This window comes from Heterocephalus glaber, unplaced genomic scaffold, assembly GCF_053883595.1.
Source record: "Heterocephalus glaber isolate CG9 unplaced genomic scaffold, H.glaber_assembly_v1.0 deba00001547, whole genome shotgun sequence".
NCBI classification, from domain to species: domain Eukaryota; kingdom Metazoa; phylum Chordata; class Mammalia; order Rodentia; family Bathyergidae; genus Heterocephalus; species Heterocephalus glaber.
The window spans coordinates 1,002,109-1,020,554 of record NW_028258340.1 but is presented as its reverse complement, the minus strand read 5'-3'; the positions used below and the strand labels follow the sequence as shown (position 1 = coordinate 1,020,554).

Genomic DNA, 18,446 nt, shown 5'->3' with positions numbered 1-18,446 from the left:
CCTAGTGCAATGGTTGTCAAATTTTTGGTTTTGTCTCGCAAGCACAAGGTCCCAAGTTCGATTCCTGGTACCAAAAAATTTTTTTGGTTTTGTGATCCCTTTATAAATATTGAGGATACCCAAAGAGACTTTGCTTATGTCAGTAGCCTCTGGATAGTTCCCCTCTACACTCACAAGAGTGAAAAAGTATTGTGAAAACAGTTCTGATTTTGTGAAGCCTCTGAGAGAGGTTTCTCTGGCCTGATGTTTACGGTCTCAGCTCTGGAACCAGATTTCCTGCGTTGGAACCACAGCTCCAGCACTGAACTAGATGGGGGACAAGTGAGTTAACAATTCTGGCCTTCAGATACCCATACTGTTGCCCATGGGGACAAAGATAGTACCTGCTGCCTGAGGCTACTATTTTAGTTCAACAAGCACTTAGACTGGGCAGACTACTAGTTATTTATTGAGTCCAACAAGCAATGGGAGTTGGGGCTGACTGCCTAGGCGTAGTTGGCTTTCTGGAGGGAGAGACCTCCTTTGCATTGGGTTTTGATGAATGAGAAGGGTAGTGCAAAGAGGGCATGGTGAGGCTATGCCCAGCAAAAATGCCACTCCCAGGGTTGGGATCTGTAGTCCTCGGCAGAACACAGGGCAGGGACAACTGGGTGCCTTTGTGAATCCCCTGAGCACTCTCCAACTTGCCCACCTTAGGAACCTCAGCCTCCGCCTCCCATACAACTTTTTGCCCTAACTCCACAAGGCGTTAGAATCCCACTGGTGATTTGCTTAGTTTCCAGTTGCAAGTTTTACCTCGTGTATTGGTCGCAGAGATTAAAGCCCATGGCCCGATACCTGCCTAGCCCTTTGACGCGTCCAAGCGTCGGGCCCCTTCCCAAGATGGCAGTAGCCCCTTGGCTGTTTGGGGGGCTCTACTTCCGTTTCCGGGATCAGAATCCGGAAGTGGCTGTTGAGGGTCTTCCTCCTATCTTCAGTTACACTGGCAGAGAAGAACGGACGGCGATGGCGGCGGTTATAGCGGACCAAGCCGCCGCTGCCGTCGCGACAGCCGCTGAGGACAGAGAGCCACAGCGTGAGGAGATGCCTGGCCTGGAAGACCAGTGGAATCAAATCGAGAATGGCGAGAGTGGGCGTGAGCGTCCACTGCGGGCCGGCGAAAGCTGGTGAGGAGACTAGGCTGCAGCGAACCCGTGGCTAAAGGGACTGTGGGGTCGTTGGCGACCGCGGGGGATTTGGAAGCCAAGGTCTGAGGAAGAACTTCTGCAGGGTCGGGGCCGAGGGACGGAGGGCGAGAGGGGCGGGGAAGCGCTTATGAATGAATCGCGGCGTCTGGGAAAGAGGCGGGTGTGTGGTGCGATCTGAAGGGTGAGAATAAAAGGGTTTTATGTGGTGCAGGCGGGGCCTGAGAGGAGAGCGCAGTGCTGAGGAGGCCTGTGAGGTAAAACTAGGAGCCTGGGCAAGAAGCGGGCCCTGTAACGTAGTATAGAGGACGTGCTCAGCATAACTTAAAGTAGCGTCGGAGTGAGGAGCGCCGAGCCGCCCGCCATTGCTCCCGAGCGCGTGCGATTCGGGCAAACGTTGTGACGCTCGCTGAAGAGCAGAATCGGAGCCAATGGCTGTGGGTCGGGGGAGGGAGCGACGGTTTAGGTGGGGCGGGAGCTTGGCGCCTGGGAAAGAGGCAGGGTGTTTGACGCAATCAAAGAGGCGTGGCTTGAGGCCTAGGAAAGAGCGTGGAGGCTGTGCAAAAGGCAGAAAATGGCGTGTTTCAGTGAGTAAAGTTTGTGGTGAGGCGAGGTTTTTTACTCCGGCGGAGGCTTTTTTTCTAGGACAAGAGAAAGTACAGGTAATTAGCATGGGAGAGACCTTTGATATTAAATTTTTTCTATTTAAGTACTTTTTTAATAATCAGGAGAAAATCCTTATTTAAAAAGACAGTCCATGGGCCGGGGATTTAGCTCAGTCGTTCCGCCTCCTGCCTCGCAAGCACAAGGTCCGGAGTTCGATCCCCAGTAGCAAAAAAAAAAAAAAAAAAAAAAAAGACAATCCACATTTTGATAAATCGGCTAGTTTTAATCATTTCCTTGCTAATTAGTGTTTCTTGAAATTCACTGCTTTTGAATTTTTTATTTCTCCGAGTTGCATCTTGTTTTTTAAATTGTGAAATGTCGGGCCGGGCATGGTGGTGAACACCTGTAATCCCAGCACTTGGGAGGCTGAGGCAGGATCGCTGCGAGTTCGAGGCCAGCCTGGGCTACATAGTGAGTTCAGGACCAGCCTGAACTACATGGCAAGATCCTGTCTCAAAAAACCAAAAAAATTGTGAAATATAGAAGACCTACAGAGATTATAAGATAAAATGTTTACTGCGCCCAGATTGACGGACATCCTATTAAAATAAGCAGTCTGTACTCTTCAAAAATGTGAAGGTGGGCGGGGGATTTAGCTCAGTGGTTTCACCGCCTGCTGCGCAAAGCTCAAGTACCCCAGTTCCATCCCCGGTACCAAAAAAAAAAAAAAAAAGTGAAGGTCGTGAAAGACAAAGGCTGAAGAATTGTTCCACAATGAAGGAATTAATGCGGTTTAACAAGTCATAACTAAATGCAACATATGATCCTCGATTGGATCCTAGAACACAGGAATACATACATTATTCAAAAAGTTTTTTCCCCTCATAATTCTTTTCTCTTTCACTGTAAAATTCAATGGAAAAATCTGACAATTGACTGAGGCAGGTAGACTAGATGGTACTATTAATTTCTTGATTGTGATCATTGTATTGTGGATATGAACTAGAATATCTTTGTTTTTATGAAACATACTGAAAATTTTAGGAACACAGAACCATCGTGTAAGCAACTTATACTTAAATGATTGAAAAAATAGCATTTGTAAAAATGAATGTACAGGGAAGGGGGGAGATGTTGGCCTAAGTATGCAAAATTTCATCTAGACAACAAATTCAAGAGATTTATTGTACAACATGGTGATTATAGTTAACAATCTATTGTATGTGTGAAAGTTGCTAAGAGTAGCTTTTAAGTGTTCTCACCACAAAAAGGAGAGTATGTGATGTAATGGATATGTTAATTAGCTCAATTGTCTTTCCATAATGTATACATGTCAAAACATGCTGTACACCATAAATGCACAATTTTTGTCATTTTTAAATAAAAACACCAAAAATGCACATAAAGAAATAATGATTGAGCAAATGGGTAAAATGTTAGATTTGGAGAACTTGGATGAAAGGAATATGAAGTCTTTGTATTATTTTTGCCATTTTTTCTCTTTATTTCAAAGTAAAAGAAAGAATAATAAAATAAAAATGTGTGACTTCACCCACTTGAAGATTTAGAACATTGCTTTAGGAAATCTTTTTGTGCCCTTTTCAGACAGAAATTTCCCTCCCTGCTCCACAAGAAATTGTTTCAACAATCTTTAATAGTTTTACCACCCCTGTATGCATTTCTAAATAGTATTTGTTGTCTCAGCTTTCTCTTTATATATATGAAGTCATGTTTTATATATGGAAGTTATACTAGATGCATTCTGTAAGCCCTTAACAAGATAGTACTTGATATTCATGGAACATCATTTATGATGTTAACTTTCATCATTTGGTTAGGGTAGTGTCTGCCAGGTTTCTCAACTGTGTAGGTACCATTTTCCTCTTTAAGAAGTAGTGATTCTTATAAAAACATATCATGTTCATCTAAAATCCTTACAATGATGTACAAGGCTTTGTGAGGCTGGTCCCCTGCTTCCATTCTGATTCCTTCTGGAATCTGATTAACACCCCCCCCCTTTGGGGTCGGCTGTATTGTATGAAACTGTTGCTGTTCTTTAAGCACTTTAAGCACTAGAATCTTTTCCAGTGAGGCTTGCCCACTTTACAGAGTTCTTCAATAATAGCACCAGTGAAATGTGTATCCCTGTTACTGGGGAGAGTCCCCAAATTGGGACTGCAAAACCAAGCAGTGTTTTTCTGCCATTACATCATAGCTCTCCAGCATGGAGGAGAAAGTCTCAATGTATTGTAAAAATAAACAATAACTAGAATGTTTTATAGCCCATTTGAGGATGTCCCAAGGCTTTGATTCTTACCCTTTCCTCCTTTCCCAGCCTTGTCATGATTGTGTCACTGGTGATAGGACACGAAATCCTGTGAAATCCTTGCCAGTACCCTTTTAAATTGTCCCACCAGTACTGGGTTTCCTTTTAGGGTGATGAAAAATCACAATCAGGTAGAGGTTGTTGTTGCATAATATTGTGAATGTACTAAATGCCACTGAATTGTTCATTTTAAAATGGTTTAATTTTATGTTATGTAAATTTCACCTCATTAAAAAAATTACCACACCAGTGTCGGTTCAGTATTGAAGCCATTTTGTTTTTGCTCTGGTGGGTATTACCATGAAGTATTTTGCTAAACTTTTTATCCTTTTTTATTTGAAACATTTTGAGGTTCTTTAATTTGCCTTCTATTTTATAGGGATTTGCAGCACCAGTCAGGCAATATGTGTTTATAAAGCATTTTGAAGCCATGGACTAACCCCAAATCACACACCTTGTGTCAGTATTTGCATCTTTTCTGTTTTGTCACTTGGCAGATCTGGACAAGGGCGATTAGATAATGGGGTGATCTGAGCTGATTGAATTTACAGGAAAAGCTTATATTTTAAGAGTAAATTCAAATCTATGATAGCGTAACTTCCTTAGAAATGTTTAGTTTTTCTTTTTGACTGTGAACCACCTACAAACACAGTGAAATCTGAAATAGCCAAGGGAGTCTGGCAGGTCTGGGCAGGGGTGGATAGCTGCTTAACAGGCAAGCAATCATGATCTCCTTATTCAGGTAAAGGAAGGAAGGTGGTTGGGTTCAGAGAATTATAGCAATGGACACTTAACAAAGGGAAAGCAACAGTTTCATGGGGATTATTTTGAGGAAAGATATTTACAGTATGTGTGTGTCTGTGTGTGCATGCACGCGTGCATGCGTATGCACACATACTAGGGGAGGAATCCAAGGCCTTGTGTATTTTAGACAAACACTGCACCACTGAACTATACCCCCAGTCCTAAACTAGCTTGCTCCTTCTTTTCTTTCCTCCCTCCCTCTTTCTTTTTTCTTCTTTCCTTTTCTCCTCTTCTCTCCCTGCAGTTCCCTTTCCCATCTCCCTATCTCCTTCATCTTTCCTCCCTCTGTGTGTGTGTATGTACATGTGTATGTGTGCGCTCACATGTGCTGGGGATTGAATCCAGGACCTATAACACTTATATTCCCAGCCCTTTCTGTGTTCCAACAGGATCTTGCCAAGTTGCTAAATTGCCCAGGCTTGGGGTGAACTTTTGATCCTCCTTCCTCAACCTCCCAGAGTGCTGGGATTACAGGCCTGTGCTACCAGGGCCAATTTAAACTTTCTCTTTGATGTGCCTTTTTGTTTTATTTCTTTGGAAACTGTCTTGCTATGTAGTTCAGACTGTCCTTGAACTCACTGTGTAGCCCAGGCTGGCCTTGAACTTGTAGTGATCCTCCTGCCTACCTCAGCCTCTGTACCACCATGCCCAGCACTGATACACCTTTTTGCATTTTTTTTTTTTGGTACTGGGGATCAAACTTAGGTCCTTGTGCTTGTGAGACAGGCAGCGGAACCACTGAGCTACATCCCCAGCCCTGATACACCTTTTAAAAAAAAATAATTTACTTGGAAAGTAAAAGCTCTTATAAAAATTCAAGTTAATTAAAATTTGGAGAATTTTAGATAAAAATGATTGTTCCTTTTGTCTTTCCTTTAATGGATGAGGGAACAAATCTTTGTGTTATTTCCCAAAGATTGTTTTTTTTCTCTTTTTAATGGTACATTTTAGATATACATATTGATAACATTCATCATAGGGAATTTGTACCTGTATGTGATATAACTTGCTGCTTTTTTCCTCATTCCGTCCCCTCCCTTCAACCCCTCTTCCCCTCCCTATGGAAGCTTTGTTTCCATTTTTTTCCATTCTATTCTCTTTTTTTTCTTGTCCCTTCCTTCCTTTCCTTCCTCCCCCTTCCCTTGTTACCCTTCTCATTTGAACATTTTCTTCTCATTTCCCAATATCATACATTTTGGTCCTTATTTTTACTTTCAGTTTCTCGCACCAGAGAAACAATGTGGTATTTAAACTTATGTGTGTGAATTATTTCACTTAAGAGTATGGTCTCAAGGTCCATCCATTTAGCTAGAAATGTCTCAAGCGTGTCTTTTATGGCAGAGTAGTACTCCACTGTATAAGTAAACCACATCTTCATCCATTCATCAGTTGATGGGCACTTGGGCTGTTTCCAAGATTTAGCTATTACAAACTATACAGCTATAAACATGAATATGCATATATTGCTGTGGTATGATGCTTTTAATTTCCCAAAAATAGTTTATGTGTAACAGAGTATTTTAACAGTGTCATTGTCCTGAATTTGGGAAAGACAAATCAAGAATAGTTTTTAAAAACAAGGTTTTTCTTTCTGTTTTTTGAAAGGGTTTCAGTATGTAGCCCAGGCTGGCCTTGAACTCACAAGATTCTCCTGCCTCAGCCTTCCTAGTACAGGGATTATAGATATGCGCCACCATTCCTGGCAAGATTTAAATTCTAAGTAAAGACAAGAAATACAATTTTGAGGGCCTGGGATTTAGGTCGGCGGCACAGCACCTGCCTGGCAAGTGAAAGGTCCTAAGTTCGATTCCTGGTAACAACAACAAAAAAAAGAAAATACAATTTTGTAAAATCACAGTAATAGACAACAAAGATTATTAGGAGCTTAGTGTTTTTAAATCAATGAATTTCTTCAAAGGTGAGTCGAAGTATTTTTTAAAAAATGAGTCAAGTATGTTGTCTGAGTTACTTGTTGCCGAGACAAAATACCTGACACACAAAGTTAAAGGAAGAAAGGTTTATCATGGCTCACAGTTTGTAGAGGTTTCAGACCATAATCAGCTGGCTCCAAGGCAGATTGGCATGGCAGAGAGGCATGGCAGAGGGGAAACAGTTCATGGCAGGCAGAAAGCAGCAAAAGCAGCCATGCAGCAAACAAAGCAGGGCCCATTTTTCTGTTCTTTATATTGTGCCCAGGCTATACACCCTTAGGGTGGGAAACACTCACACCCAGGATGGACTTTCCCATTACCATATTCAGAACTATGCCAAACCAATCTGAACTAATTTATTAATTACATACCCTTGATCCTAGCATCACCCACTCCATCCAGCTACCTCTGAAAATGCCCCACCTATAACCGCATGAGGCTTTGGGGGGACATCTAGACACAAGCCATAACATGTCAAAAAGCATCAAGAATTAACAGTAATTTGGTGATACAAGAATTTCTAAACAAGGGCCAGGGATTTAGCTCAGTGGTTCTGCCGCCTGCCCCGCAAGCGCAAGAACCCGAGTTCGATCACCAGTACCAAAAAAAAAAAATTTCTAATCAGGGCACAAATTAATATCATTTTACAGAAAAGAACCCAAATTTTAATTTTACTTTGGTACCTTATTCATGGGACACCTTTATATGAATATATGTAGGCTTATATGGATGTATAAATAATAAATTCAGTAGAACAGTGTATGTTATATTGCATTTATTTGAACAAACTAGCCTGGGTAACTTAGACCCTGTCTTATATATATTATGTATATATATAATTTTTTCTGTTTGGGGGGGCAGGGAATCCCTTTGTAGTTCAGGCTGGCCCTGAACTCACTATGTAGCCCAGCCTGGCCTCAAACTCATGGCAATCCTCAGCCTCCTGATGCTGGGATTACAGGCATAAGCTACTATACCTGGCTACAACCACTATCTATTTAACACTTGTGACATGTTGAGTATTTTCAAGAATCACAGGCTTTCTCAACATTTTACAAAGGCAGATTTCAACAGAGGCCAAAATGTTTGTCCTTGGAGTGCATGTAAGTTTCTTCTTTAAAGAGAACTAGTTGTTGGCCAGGGATTTAGCTCAGTGGTTTCGTTGCCTGCTGCGCAAGCGCAAGGACCTGAGTTCAATCCCCGGTACCAAAAAAAAGAAGAGAACTAGTTGAACTATACACAGAAAATAATGGTTAAGATGTTATGTGCTTTTAAAAATCATAATTTCAAAAGGAGAACTGGTCATAAGCTCAGACATTTATTATAAAGCTAAAATAATTATTATACATTGTGTACATGTATCAAATTGTTAAAATATATTCTATAAAGATGGACAAGTATTATGTTTCAATTTTAAAAAGTAAAAAATTATTTGGACAGCTGCTAAGATTTTCTGGCTATAAATGTATATTATTCAATAAAATGGGTCATTTTGCCTATACTCTAAGAAAAAAGGGCCAAAATCTAAATACAAAAATGATGAGAAATGGTAATATGTAGTTTTTTTGTGTTTTATTTAATTAATTTGGGGGGGGTGCAGCAGTAGTGCTGTATCACTGAGCTACCTTGTCAGGCCTTTTTGTTTTTAATTTTGAGACAGTGTCTTGGTAAATTGCCCAGGCTGATCTTGAACTTGTGATCCTTCTGTCTCAGCCTCCTGAGTAGCTGGGATTACAGGTGTGTGCTACCACACCTGGCTAGATTATTTTTTGCATTTTAATTTTAAAAGTTTGTCCAATCCATTTATTGGCTGAAGAATTTTTGCCTCCATTGATCTAACCATTTAAAAATAATGTGTGCTCAGGGCGTGGTGGTGCATGTTTGTAATCCTAGCACTTGGCAGGCTGAGACAGGATGGCTGCGAGTTCGAGGCCAGCCTGGGCTGCATAGTGAGTTAAAGGCCAGTCTGAACTACATTGTGAGACCTTGTCTCCAAAAAAAAAAAATGATGTACAAGAAATTATATAAAGCAGAGATGGAGAACCTTTTAGACCTTTCAATGATACAAACAGCCCACTGCGGCATACATGGAATAAGTTTGTCACCACTGGTCTAAAGTCTTACAACATTAGCTACAAATGGCTCATATATATATATATATTTTTTGGTGCTGGGGATCGAACTCGGGTCCTTGCGCTTGCACAACAGGTGACGAAACCACTGAGCTAAATCCCCGGCCCCATGGCTCATATTTTGAGCCTAATTTACCTGTTATCCCACAGACAAATGTAAATGAATTATCTTTTATTCTGTAATAAAATCTATTTCCCAGCCCTGTGGATATGGGTTTTTGTTTACCAATGTTGAGTACATTTTCTGTCTTTAATCACATTCCTTTCATTATCCTTAGATGGGTAATCTTTTTTTTTTTTTTGTACCGGGAATCGAACTCGGGTCCTTGTGCTTGCGCAGCAGGCCACGAAACCACTGAGCTAAATCCCTGGCCCCTTAGATGGGTAATCTAATATCCAAATCTGAGTTTCACTGAGTAAATTTGCTATTTATTTATTGATTTATTTTTCAGTACTGGGGATTGAGCCCAGCCACTGAGCCACATCCTCAGCCCTTTATTTTTTTTTGGTACTGGGGATCGAACTTGAGTCCTTGCGCTTTCCAGGTAGATGGAGGAACCACTGAGCTAAATCCCCAGCTCTCCTCAGCCCTTTTTAAATTTTATTTTGAGACGGGGATTTGGTAAGTCACTAAGTTGCCCAGGCTGGGCTCGAACATGCATTCCTCCTGCCTCAGCCTCCCAGAATGCTGGGATTACAGGTGTGTGCCATCCCACTGGCTATTTATTTATTTATTTATTTATTTTTTTGAGACAGAGACTCAACTGTGTAGTACAGACTACCCTTCAATTTGCTATGTAGCCCAGGCTGACCTCAAACTCATGATTCTCCTGCTTTAGCCTCTTGAGTGCTAAGATTACAGAATGTGCCACCATGCCTGCTTTTTGTTACTTTTATACGCTACTGAGACTTTTCATCTTGAATTACAATGGGTTGCTAGTTTCAGTCTGCTCATGCAGAGTTGCACAGCTAACTCCCAGATAACCATGTGACACCCTTATTGCCTGTCTGGGCCCCAGGTTCCTTGTGGAGCAACGCTGGTATAAACAGTGGGAGGTGTACGTGCAGGGAGGGGACCAGGACGCCAGCACCTTTCCTGGCTGCATCAACAATGCTGAGCTCTTTGAAGGTACCAGGCTCCTGCTTCCCCCCATCAACCTAGCCCTGGGGTTCCTGTCCCTTCTGTCCTATAAATGATCACAAGCCCATTGTTTGTGCTAGGTCATTGGTGGGATGACCAGACTTATTCACCACTTTCCTTCATTGATTTGCCTTCTGTCCCCTCATCCTCACTCTCCCACAGAACAGATAAATTGGTGCCTCAAAGAAGGACTGATGGAAGGCAAGGATTATGTGCTGCTTCCAGCAGCTGCTTGGCATTACCTCGTCAGCTGGTATGGCCTAGAGCATGGCCAGCCACCCATTGAGCGCAAGGTATATTGGGAGGGGAGGGGGCTGTGGAGGTAGATTCCCTGGGCAATCAGGTGGGAGGAAGGCCTTGGAGGCCCAGGGTGTGTCCAGACTTAAGTGGCCACACATGTCCAGGTCTGCTGGGTGGATACACCTGTGTATGTGCCCCTCTCCTTTGCAGGTCATCGAGCTGTACAGCATCCCAAAGGTGGAGGTGTACCCAGTCAAACTGCTGCTTGTCCAGCATGGTGATACGGAGACAGTTCTCACTGCTCAGTTCAGCCTCGCTGATTCTGTGGGTGAGTCTGTGTCCCGGAATGAGTTGGCATTCCCAGCCATGAGTTTCAGCTCAGCGACTTGAGGATGCCTGAGATTGATCTGTGACTGACAGAAGGCACCACCAGGCTGCAGAGGACCAAGAATGCATTGGCCAAGCTGCCAGAAACACTGTGTGGGGTGTCTGGTGGATGCTGTGGTGGAGGATGTTAGCTGGGGTCTCACATCTTGAGTATGGGTCTGCCATTTGGAGATTGGGTGGGAATAAGAGGTATTGACCAAGTATTGGAGGTCTGTGGACATTGACCAAGTGTTGGAGTCAAGATTGTCAAGATGGGTTGATCATTCTGGGTCTCAGAAGATCGTGAATGTGCTCCATCACCCTCCACAGACCTACTCTTGCACACGGTACGAGAGCAGTTTCTGGTAGATGCTGAGGAGGATGCACGCCTTTGGGTCAAGAATTCAGAAGGCTGTTTGGACCGTTTGTGCAACACACATGTCACACTGCTTGATGCTGCCCTCGAGACTGGGCAGGTAGGAGGAAGGCTTTTCTGTGCAGGTAGCCTGGCAGATGGACTCGCCTGGCAGCGCTCAGGTTGGAGGAGGTGAGGGCTGGGTGCCCATAAGGCCCTCGATTAATGCCTTTCCTTCTTTTCCTTCTCCAACCTAGCTGGTCATCATGGAGATCCGAAACAAAGATGGCAGTTGGCCCAGCACACAGCTGTGTGTCATGTGAGCCCTTGGGGTGTCTGTCTGGTGTAGACTGGGGGCATCCCACAGTAGGCAGACTGGCTGAGCCTAGGAGTACCACGTGCCCATGTGGTATAGGCCCTCAGCTGACGAGTTTCTCATCCAACTCCAGGAGCAACATGGCAGAAGAGGATGAGGACTTCCAGGGCCAGCCAGGCATCTGTGGCCTCACCAATCTGGGCAACACGTGCTTTATGAACTCCACCCTGCAGGTTGGGCAATTACAGCTGTGTTTGGCACAGCTATAGGGGTGTGCTTTAAGAGCTGGGAGTTGGGGACAGCTGAGGGGGGTTGGGGGACTCCAGGGCAAGAGGTCAGGTTGGAAGCACAGACCCAGAGTCTGAATTGACATGCCCATGATTGCTCCTGAAGTATCAATGCCTTTCGCCTCTTGTCCCCTTTTCTCTGTCCACACTTGGGTCACTTTCCCTGTCCTCTCCTCTGCCTTGTTCCCCTGGCTGTATGACCACAGTGCCTCAGCAGTGTGCCACAGCTCACTGAATACTTCCTTGACAACCGCTACCTGGAGGAGCTCAACTTCTGCAACCCACTGGGCATGAAGGGGGAGCTGGCTGAGGCCTATGCAGACCTGGTGAAGCAGACATGGTCCGGCTGCCACCGCTCTGTTGTGCCCAATGTGTTCAAGGTGTGACTTGACCCCCCTAGGTGTCCCCAGTCCCATCTTCCTGCCTGTCTTAGCTCCCTGTCACTCGGTTGGCCCTGCTTGTCTTCTCAGAACAAGGTCAGCCATTTTGCATCTCAGTTTCTGGGCTACCAGCAGCATGACTCTCAGGAGTTGCTGTCATTCCTCTTGGATGGGCTGCACGAGGACCTCAATCGGGTGAAAAAGAAGGAATATGTGGAGCTGTGTGATGCTGCTGGGCGGCCAGATCAGGTGGGCTGCTCCTGTACTGAGGCTGCTGCCATAGGCATCCTCTGGCCTTACTGGGCTCCCACCATCCTACTGCTTTCTGTTAAGTTCCCTGGCCCGGACCTCACCTCCGTCTCAGTCCTAGCCTTAGCTTCAGCACCACATCTGTCTCCACACCCAGCCAGATTCCTGCCCCTATAAACCCCAGCCCTGCAGGTGGGCATGGCTTCTGCATAGTCCTAGCTGGCACACTGCCACTGGGGTTTAACAGTGTCCTTACCCTTAACCCTCTATGAAGCCATCCCCAAACCATGGTTTCCCTGCCCTGGGCAAGCCTTACCATCCACCATGACACTGTCAACAGGAGGTGGCCCAGGAGGCCTGGCAGAACCACAAACGTCGCAATGATTCTGTGATCGTGGACACTTTCCATGGCCTCTTCAAATCCACGCTGGTGTGCCCTGATTGTGGCAATGTGTCTGTGACCTTCGACCCCTTCTGCTACCTCAGCGTCCCACTGCCTGTCTGCCATAAGAGGGTCTTGGAGGTCTTCTTTGTCCCCATGGATCCCCGCCGCAAGCCAGAGCAGGTAGTAGAGAACAGGGACAGACTGAGGGACACATATTCAGAGTTACTTTGCCATACCTCAGGGTCTCCTTCATTAACTCACCACAAGCCCTTTTGATCTTTTGTGAATGTTGTTTCTCCCTTAGCACCGGGTTGTGGTCCCCAAAAAAGGCAACATCTCAGATCTGTGCATGGCTCTATCCAAACACACTGGTGTCTTGCCAGACAAGGTGAGACTATGCAGAGGGAGGCCAGGTTGGGGAGATTCAGGGATGAGGAGGCAGAAGGGCCTGGGGAGACCTTGCAAACTGACCAGCCCACTGATTCCATTCCCAGATGATAGTGGCTGATGTCTTCAGTCACCGCTTCTATAAGCTTTACCAACTGGAAGATCCTTTGAGTGACATCTTGGATCGTGATGATATCTTTGTGTGAGTGAGGAGACTAAGGGACAATGGTGGTTCCTCAGGAACCTGGTCCCTCTGCCCCCTACCCTACTTTTGTTTTGGTAATGGGTGTGAAATACAGGGCCTTGTGCATACTAGGCAAGTGCTCTACTACTGAGCTACACCCTCAGTCCTAGAAAAGTTTTTAAATCTTTGAGCAACTAAAAACTAGAAAGTACTTTGTGAGTAGAAGCATTCTTAGTAAACCAAGCAGAGTTTTCCAAAAAGAAAGTGGTTTTTAAATCCCTTTATCACTAAAAATTTTTATCAACCCCCAGCACTGTTGATACTACAAAAGTACTTTCTAAAATAGCTCATAAAGTGCTGTACAAATAATCTAAGAGCTTGTAAAGAACAAAACATTTGCTGATTTTTAGACCCCTTAAAAAGTGAGTGTGTGGAACAACCGAGGCAGAGTCAGGGTGTCTTTTGGGGATGCCCTGATAAGTCGTGACCTGATGTCTACCCCCCACAGATATGAGGTCTCAGGTCGGATTGAGCCCATCGAGGGCTCAAAAGATGACATTGTGGTCCCTGTCTACCTGCGGGAGCGCACTCCAGCCCAAGACTACAACAGCTACTATGGTCTGATGCTTTTTGGACACCCACTCCTGGTGTCAGTACCCCAGGACCGGCTCTCCTGGGAGGGCCTCTATAACATACTGATGTACCGGCTTTCGTAAGTGTTCTCTTCCTGGAGGGAAGGGGGTCTGAACTCAGGGGTGTTCGGCTGCTTATTTGACACCTTCCCTCCAACATCCGAAAGATAGGTCACACTTAACATGGCCATAGAAGGACTTTCTCTAGACCTCTGGCTTTGATACTGCCTCTCTTTGGATGCTGGGGATTCAGAGGTGAACCAGGCAAAATCGAGATGACTTGCTCTTGCATTTTCTTTTTTCTCTCAGTACCAGGGATTGAACTCAGGACCTTGCGCTTGCCAGGCAGGTGCGGCACCACTGAGCTATATCCCCAGTCCCCTTGCTCTTGTATTTAATTGCCTAGTACTCAGAAAGACTTGATTGCATTTTTTTTTTTTGGTACTGAGGATCGAACTCAGGACCTTGCGCTTGCGAGGCAGACGGTGGAACCCCTGAGCTAAATCCCTGGCCCCTGATTGTATTTTTACTAGTAGATTTTCTTTTCTTTTTTCTTTTTTTCAAAATCCTTTTATTGGTACATTTTTGGTGAATAGATTTTCATTGTACCTAAAATCCACAGCCCTTACCATGGCAAACAGCAATGTGTTACCTGGATGAATCTCTCCATTTAATACTCAAGTCTGCCCTTCAGAGGCTACCCGGGGGAACTTCACGGCAGCCTGTGTCTGTTCACCAGTGGCTTATTAGGCTTAAAACCCACACTTCTGGGTGGTGCACGAGCACCCACATTCTCAGGTCACTGCTGGCCTCTTCAGGCTCTCCGTGCATCATATCATCACCTTATCCCTTCCACACCCATGATTAAGAACTATTTTTGTGTGGGTTCACCAATGGATTCCCCCCCATCCTCACCAAAGTCCAATCCTGGGCTCTGCCTCCACTGTCCTTGTGCCCCTGCCTTGGGAGTTTCCTCTGCTCTGTCGCAGACGCTACGTGACCAAACCCACCTCAGATGAGGAGGACGTTGGGGAAGAGAAAGGTGAGGGAGAGGAGGGAGAGAGGGTCAACAAAGATGAAGGTCTACACATGTGTCCCATGGCCTGAGTGGGGTTGAGGGGCTGAGGGTGAGTGGGTAGGGGATCAGGGCTAGGTGTGACCCACACAAGGTTGCCTGAGCGCATGGCATCTCAGTTCTCTGGGGTTCATGCCTTCCTATCCTTGACAATCCTTCCTATCCTAGGAGAAGATGGTAACAGTGATGAGGAAGAAAAAGACCAAATGCCTGGGCCCTCCACTGTGGGCAACTTCCGAGACTCTGAGCGGGAACAGGCTGGACCCAGCTCTGGGACCACAGGGAGGTGCCCCTTTTTCTTGGACAACTGCTTTCGAACATCTCATTGGCCCCCAGAGCGACGTCGCAAGCAACTGTTCACCCTTCAGGCTGTGGATTCCAATGGGACCAGTGATCGCACAACCTCTCCTGAAGAAGTGGACAGTATGTCCTCTGGCAGTGAGCCAGGTTTGGGATGGCGGGAGGTGGCATTTCCCAGCAGCAGGAGCCGTGACCACTTTCCCTTGGCCTCCAGCCCAGCCATATATTGCCATGGACTGGGAACCAGAGATGAAGAGGCGCTACTATGATGAGGCGGAGGCTGAGGTAAATGGGACCCCAGGGATAGGTGACACTTGTAGCTTGCACCCCTCTCCTTCACATGCCCTCACCTCTAACTTGGGCCAGAGCCAAGAATCTAGGCCTATAGCCAGCCTTGGCAACTGGAAACCTGCTGAGACCTCCATGGCTTCAGGTTCCTAGTTTCAAAGTCTGACCTTCCTGGCATATGGCTCCCTGCCCTGCCTCCCCTTCTGACATGCTCCGTGCGGTCGGCACTCCCCCCCAGGGCTATGTGAAGCATGAATGTGTGGACTACGTGCTGAAGAAGGTGCCGGTGCAGCTTCAGGAGTGCATTGAGCTCTTTACTACTGTGGAGACCTTGGAGAAGGAAAATCCCTGGTGAGGGCCCAGGACATGGCTGGGAGGGTTTTTGTTGGATGGCACTACCTGCCCAGGTACCCCATTACCTTTCTAAGTATACCTGCTCCCATTCTGCCCTGTGCTTACATCCTTCCTGCCACCCCAGCCACCATCATAACCACGTACCCACCTCAGAGTTATTGCCTAGCATAAGTACTCAACAAGTGAGTGAAAGGATTTTAACAAGAAGAGAACAGACAGGAGTACCAGGTAGACTACAGGTCCATATCATTAAAAAAATTAAAATAGAGCAGGGCATAGTGGCACCTGCCTGTAATCCTAGCACTTGGGAAGCTGAGGCAGAAGGATCATGAGTTCAGGGCCAACCTGGGCTACTTAGCAAGACCATGTCAAAAAAGAAAGTAAAAGCGTCTTTGTGGGCCTGGTGGGGCACAGGAGGGCTGACGGTGACGGGGTCCACAGGCACATGGACATTGCCCCTTGCCTGACTTGGGTTCCATCTATAGGTACTGCTCCTCCTGCAAGCAGCACCAGCTGGCCACCAAGAAGCTAGACCTGTGGATGTTGCCTGAGATTCTGATCATCCACCTGAAGCGCTTCTCCTTTTCCAAGTTTTCCCATGAGAAGCTGGACACCCTTGTGCACTTCCCCATCCGGTCGGGGCCGAGGATGAATGGCCAGGGGAAGGCTGGGGAAGAGCTGGGTGGGATGCACCGGTACTAACTGTCTCCCTGCCCACAGGGACCTGGACTTCTCTGACTTTGTCATCAAACCACAGAATGAGTCGGCTCCAGAGTTGTACAAATATGACCTCATCGCGGTCTCCAACCATTATGGGGGCATTCGTGATGGCCACTGTATGTGCCAGGCTGTGGGCAGGGGCATGCCCAGGGTGGGTTCTGCATTTGGGGGGATCAGGATGTCCCCAAGGGTGACTAGGTATGTGACCCTAGGGTGGAGTTATGGGAAGGCATGGGAGTGGATCTGGATACCTTGTAGTGCTGGGGGGATGGGTAAGGATGGCTCCCCCTCCCTTTCAGACACAACATTTGCCTGCAACAAGGACAGTGGCCAGTGGCACTACTTTGATGACAGCAGTGTCTCACCTGTGAATGAGAATCAGATAGAGGTGTGACTTCTGCCTACCTTTCTCCCCTTCTCCCGACTCCCCCCTCCATCTACACTGACTCTTATCCTCCACAGTCCAAGGCAGCCTACGTCCTCTTCTATCAACGCCAGGACACAGTGCACCGCCAGTCCCAGCCCAGCTCATCCAGTGACCTGTCGTCCCCTGCCTGTGGGTCCACACTCACCCCTGAATTCATGGATGTTAACTGAGGGGCCCTGGGGCCTGCCACAGGGGAGAAGGAAGCCCTCTGTGCCACCCTGCTTCTTGTATCCACCAGCCCCCTTCCGCGTGTTCAGTGCCCCCACCAGGCGTCACAGGCTTAGTCGTGGCTGCTCTCCTGTGCCACTGCATTACTCTCTCCCAAGAAGAGGCCCTGTGCCCCATAGAGCAGTGACCTTCCCTCCTAGTCTTATTTATGGTGCCCCCTTCCCTCTTTCCTCACCCCAGAGTGTGCTTAATGGCTGGCGATGGGGGTTTACCAAACACAAGAGTGTATTTTCTTATTGAGACCTTGTATTTTCTGCCGCCGTGCGTGTTATATATATAAAGTGCAAGTTTGGTCCTTGTGCCTCAGTGTGGTTTTTCCCCCATGTACTTGCTAAACACCGATTTGAGGCCCATGTTCTGTGTGCTTGTTGATCGCCAGGGGTGGTGTGTGGTGGCTGCTGCTCTGCGTGCTTCTCGAGCAACCAGCTGTGTGCCAAGTGTTGCCCTCCAACTAGCACCATCTGTTCGCCAGACACTGTACTGACTGTATGCCTAGGTTTTCTGAAGCCTTTTGCAAATACTGACACAATCCTCACCAGTCTCCTGTGGGAGTTGTCATCTCCAGTTTCAGATGGGGAAACTGAGGTACAAAGGGACAGGAATGGCTCAGGTTTTGTCAGGAGGTCAGTGGTGTATATCCCATCAGTTACACTAGAGTTCGTCCCTGGGGGGGTGTTTGGCTGCAGGTCTTTCTGTGTGCTCTACGGCTCCCACGGTGTTCTCTGAGAACCTTTGTGGAGATGGTACGAATGCGCAGCCAGATTGGCCAGCCTGACAGGACAAATGTGTCTGTGCCTGTACTGCCCCTTACCCCTAGGACCCCCGTCCTCCCACCAGGTAGGCCGCCTCCTGCCCATCCAGAGAAGAGGGGTATGGGAGTTCTACCAAGTATGGTGCCAAACACACCAAGCCCTCCTCTCCCCAGGGACCCTCCCAGAGGAGCAACTTCCCTCTGAGAAACTAGGCTCCTGTGTGGGAACAGCTGTGGGGTGCCAGAGAGAGGACAAATACATGGCGTCTGGGAGGAGGGAGTGCTGCTCAGTGGCAGCACACACTCCTGTCTTCCTGCTGGCTTCTCCCTTGTTCTGGCAAGACCTACAGGGTGGGGTTTACTCAGCTCCAGCTTTGCCACCCGAAAGGCTGCCAGAC

The 18,446-nt window shown here is 46.6% G+C and overlaps 1 protein-coding gene across 1 annotated transcript; it reads left to right on the top strand.

Moving 5' to 3' along the window:
• The first annotated feature begins 950 nt into the window (after window positions 1-950).
• Window positions 951-17,592, top strand: Usp11 (ubiquitin specific peptidase 11). Its single transcript, XM_004871586.4, has 21 exons — window positions 951-1,166; window positions 10,003-10,112; window positions 10,287-10,417; window positions 10,575-10,692; window positions 11,061-11,206; window positions 11,343-11,404; window positions 11,535-11,634; window positions 11,895-12,068; window positions 12,159-12,317; window positions 12,658-12,882; window positions 13,007-13,090; window positions 13,197-13,291; window positions 13,782-13,985; window positions 14,895-14,947; window positions 15,149-15,403; window positions 15,495-15,565; window positions 15,807-15,919; window positions 16,408-16,557; window positions 16,643-16,758; window positions 16,942-17,030; window positions 17,105-17,592. The coding sequence occupies exons 1-21, from the start codon at window positions 1,006-1,008 to the stop codon at window positions 17,237-17,239; spliced, it is 2,751 nt and encodes a 916-aa protein (XP_004871643.3). The 5' UTR covers window positions 951-1,005; the 3' UTR covers window positions 17,240-17,592.
• The last annotated feature ends 854 nt before the right edge of the window (window positions 17,593-18,446 follow it).

Bases quoted from the DNA above. Each gene is read 5' to 3' on its own strand.
- Usp11 (XM_004871586.4), top strand. From the start codon at position 1,006: ATGGCGGCGGTTATAGCGGACCAAGCCGCCGCTGCCGTCGCGACAGCC. The intron at 12,883-13,006 runs GTAGTAGAGAAC...TTTCTCCCTTAG, and splicing joins CCCGCCGCAAGCCAGAGCAG to CACCGGGTTGTGGTCCCCAA. The intron at 13,292-13,781 runs GTGAGTGAGGAG...TACCCCCCACAG, and splicing joins GATCGTGATGATATCTTTGT to ATATGAGGTCTCAGGTCGGA.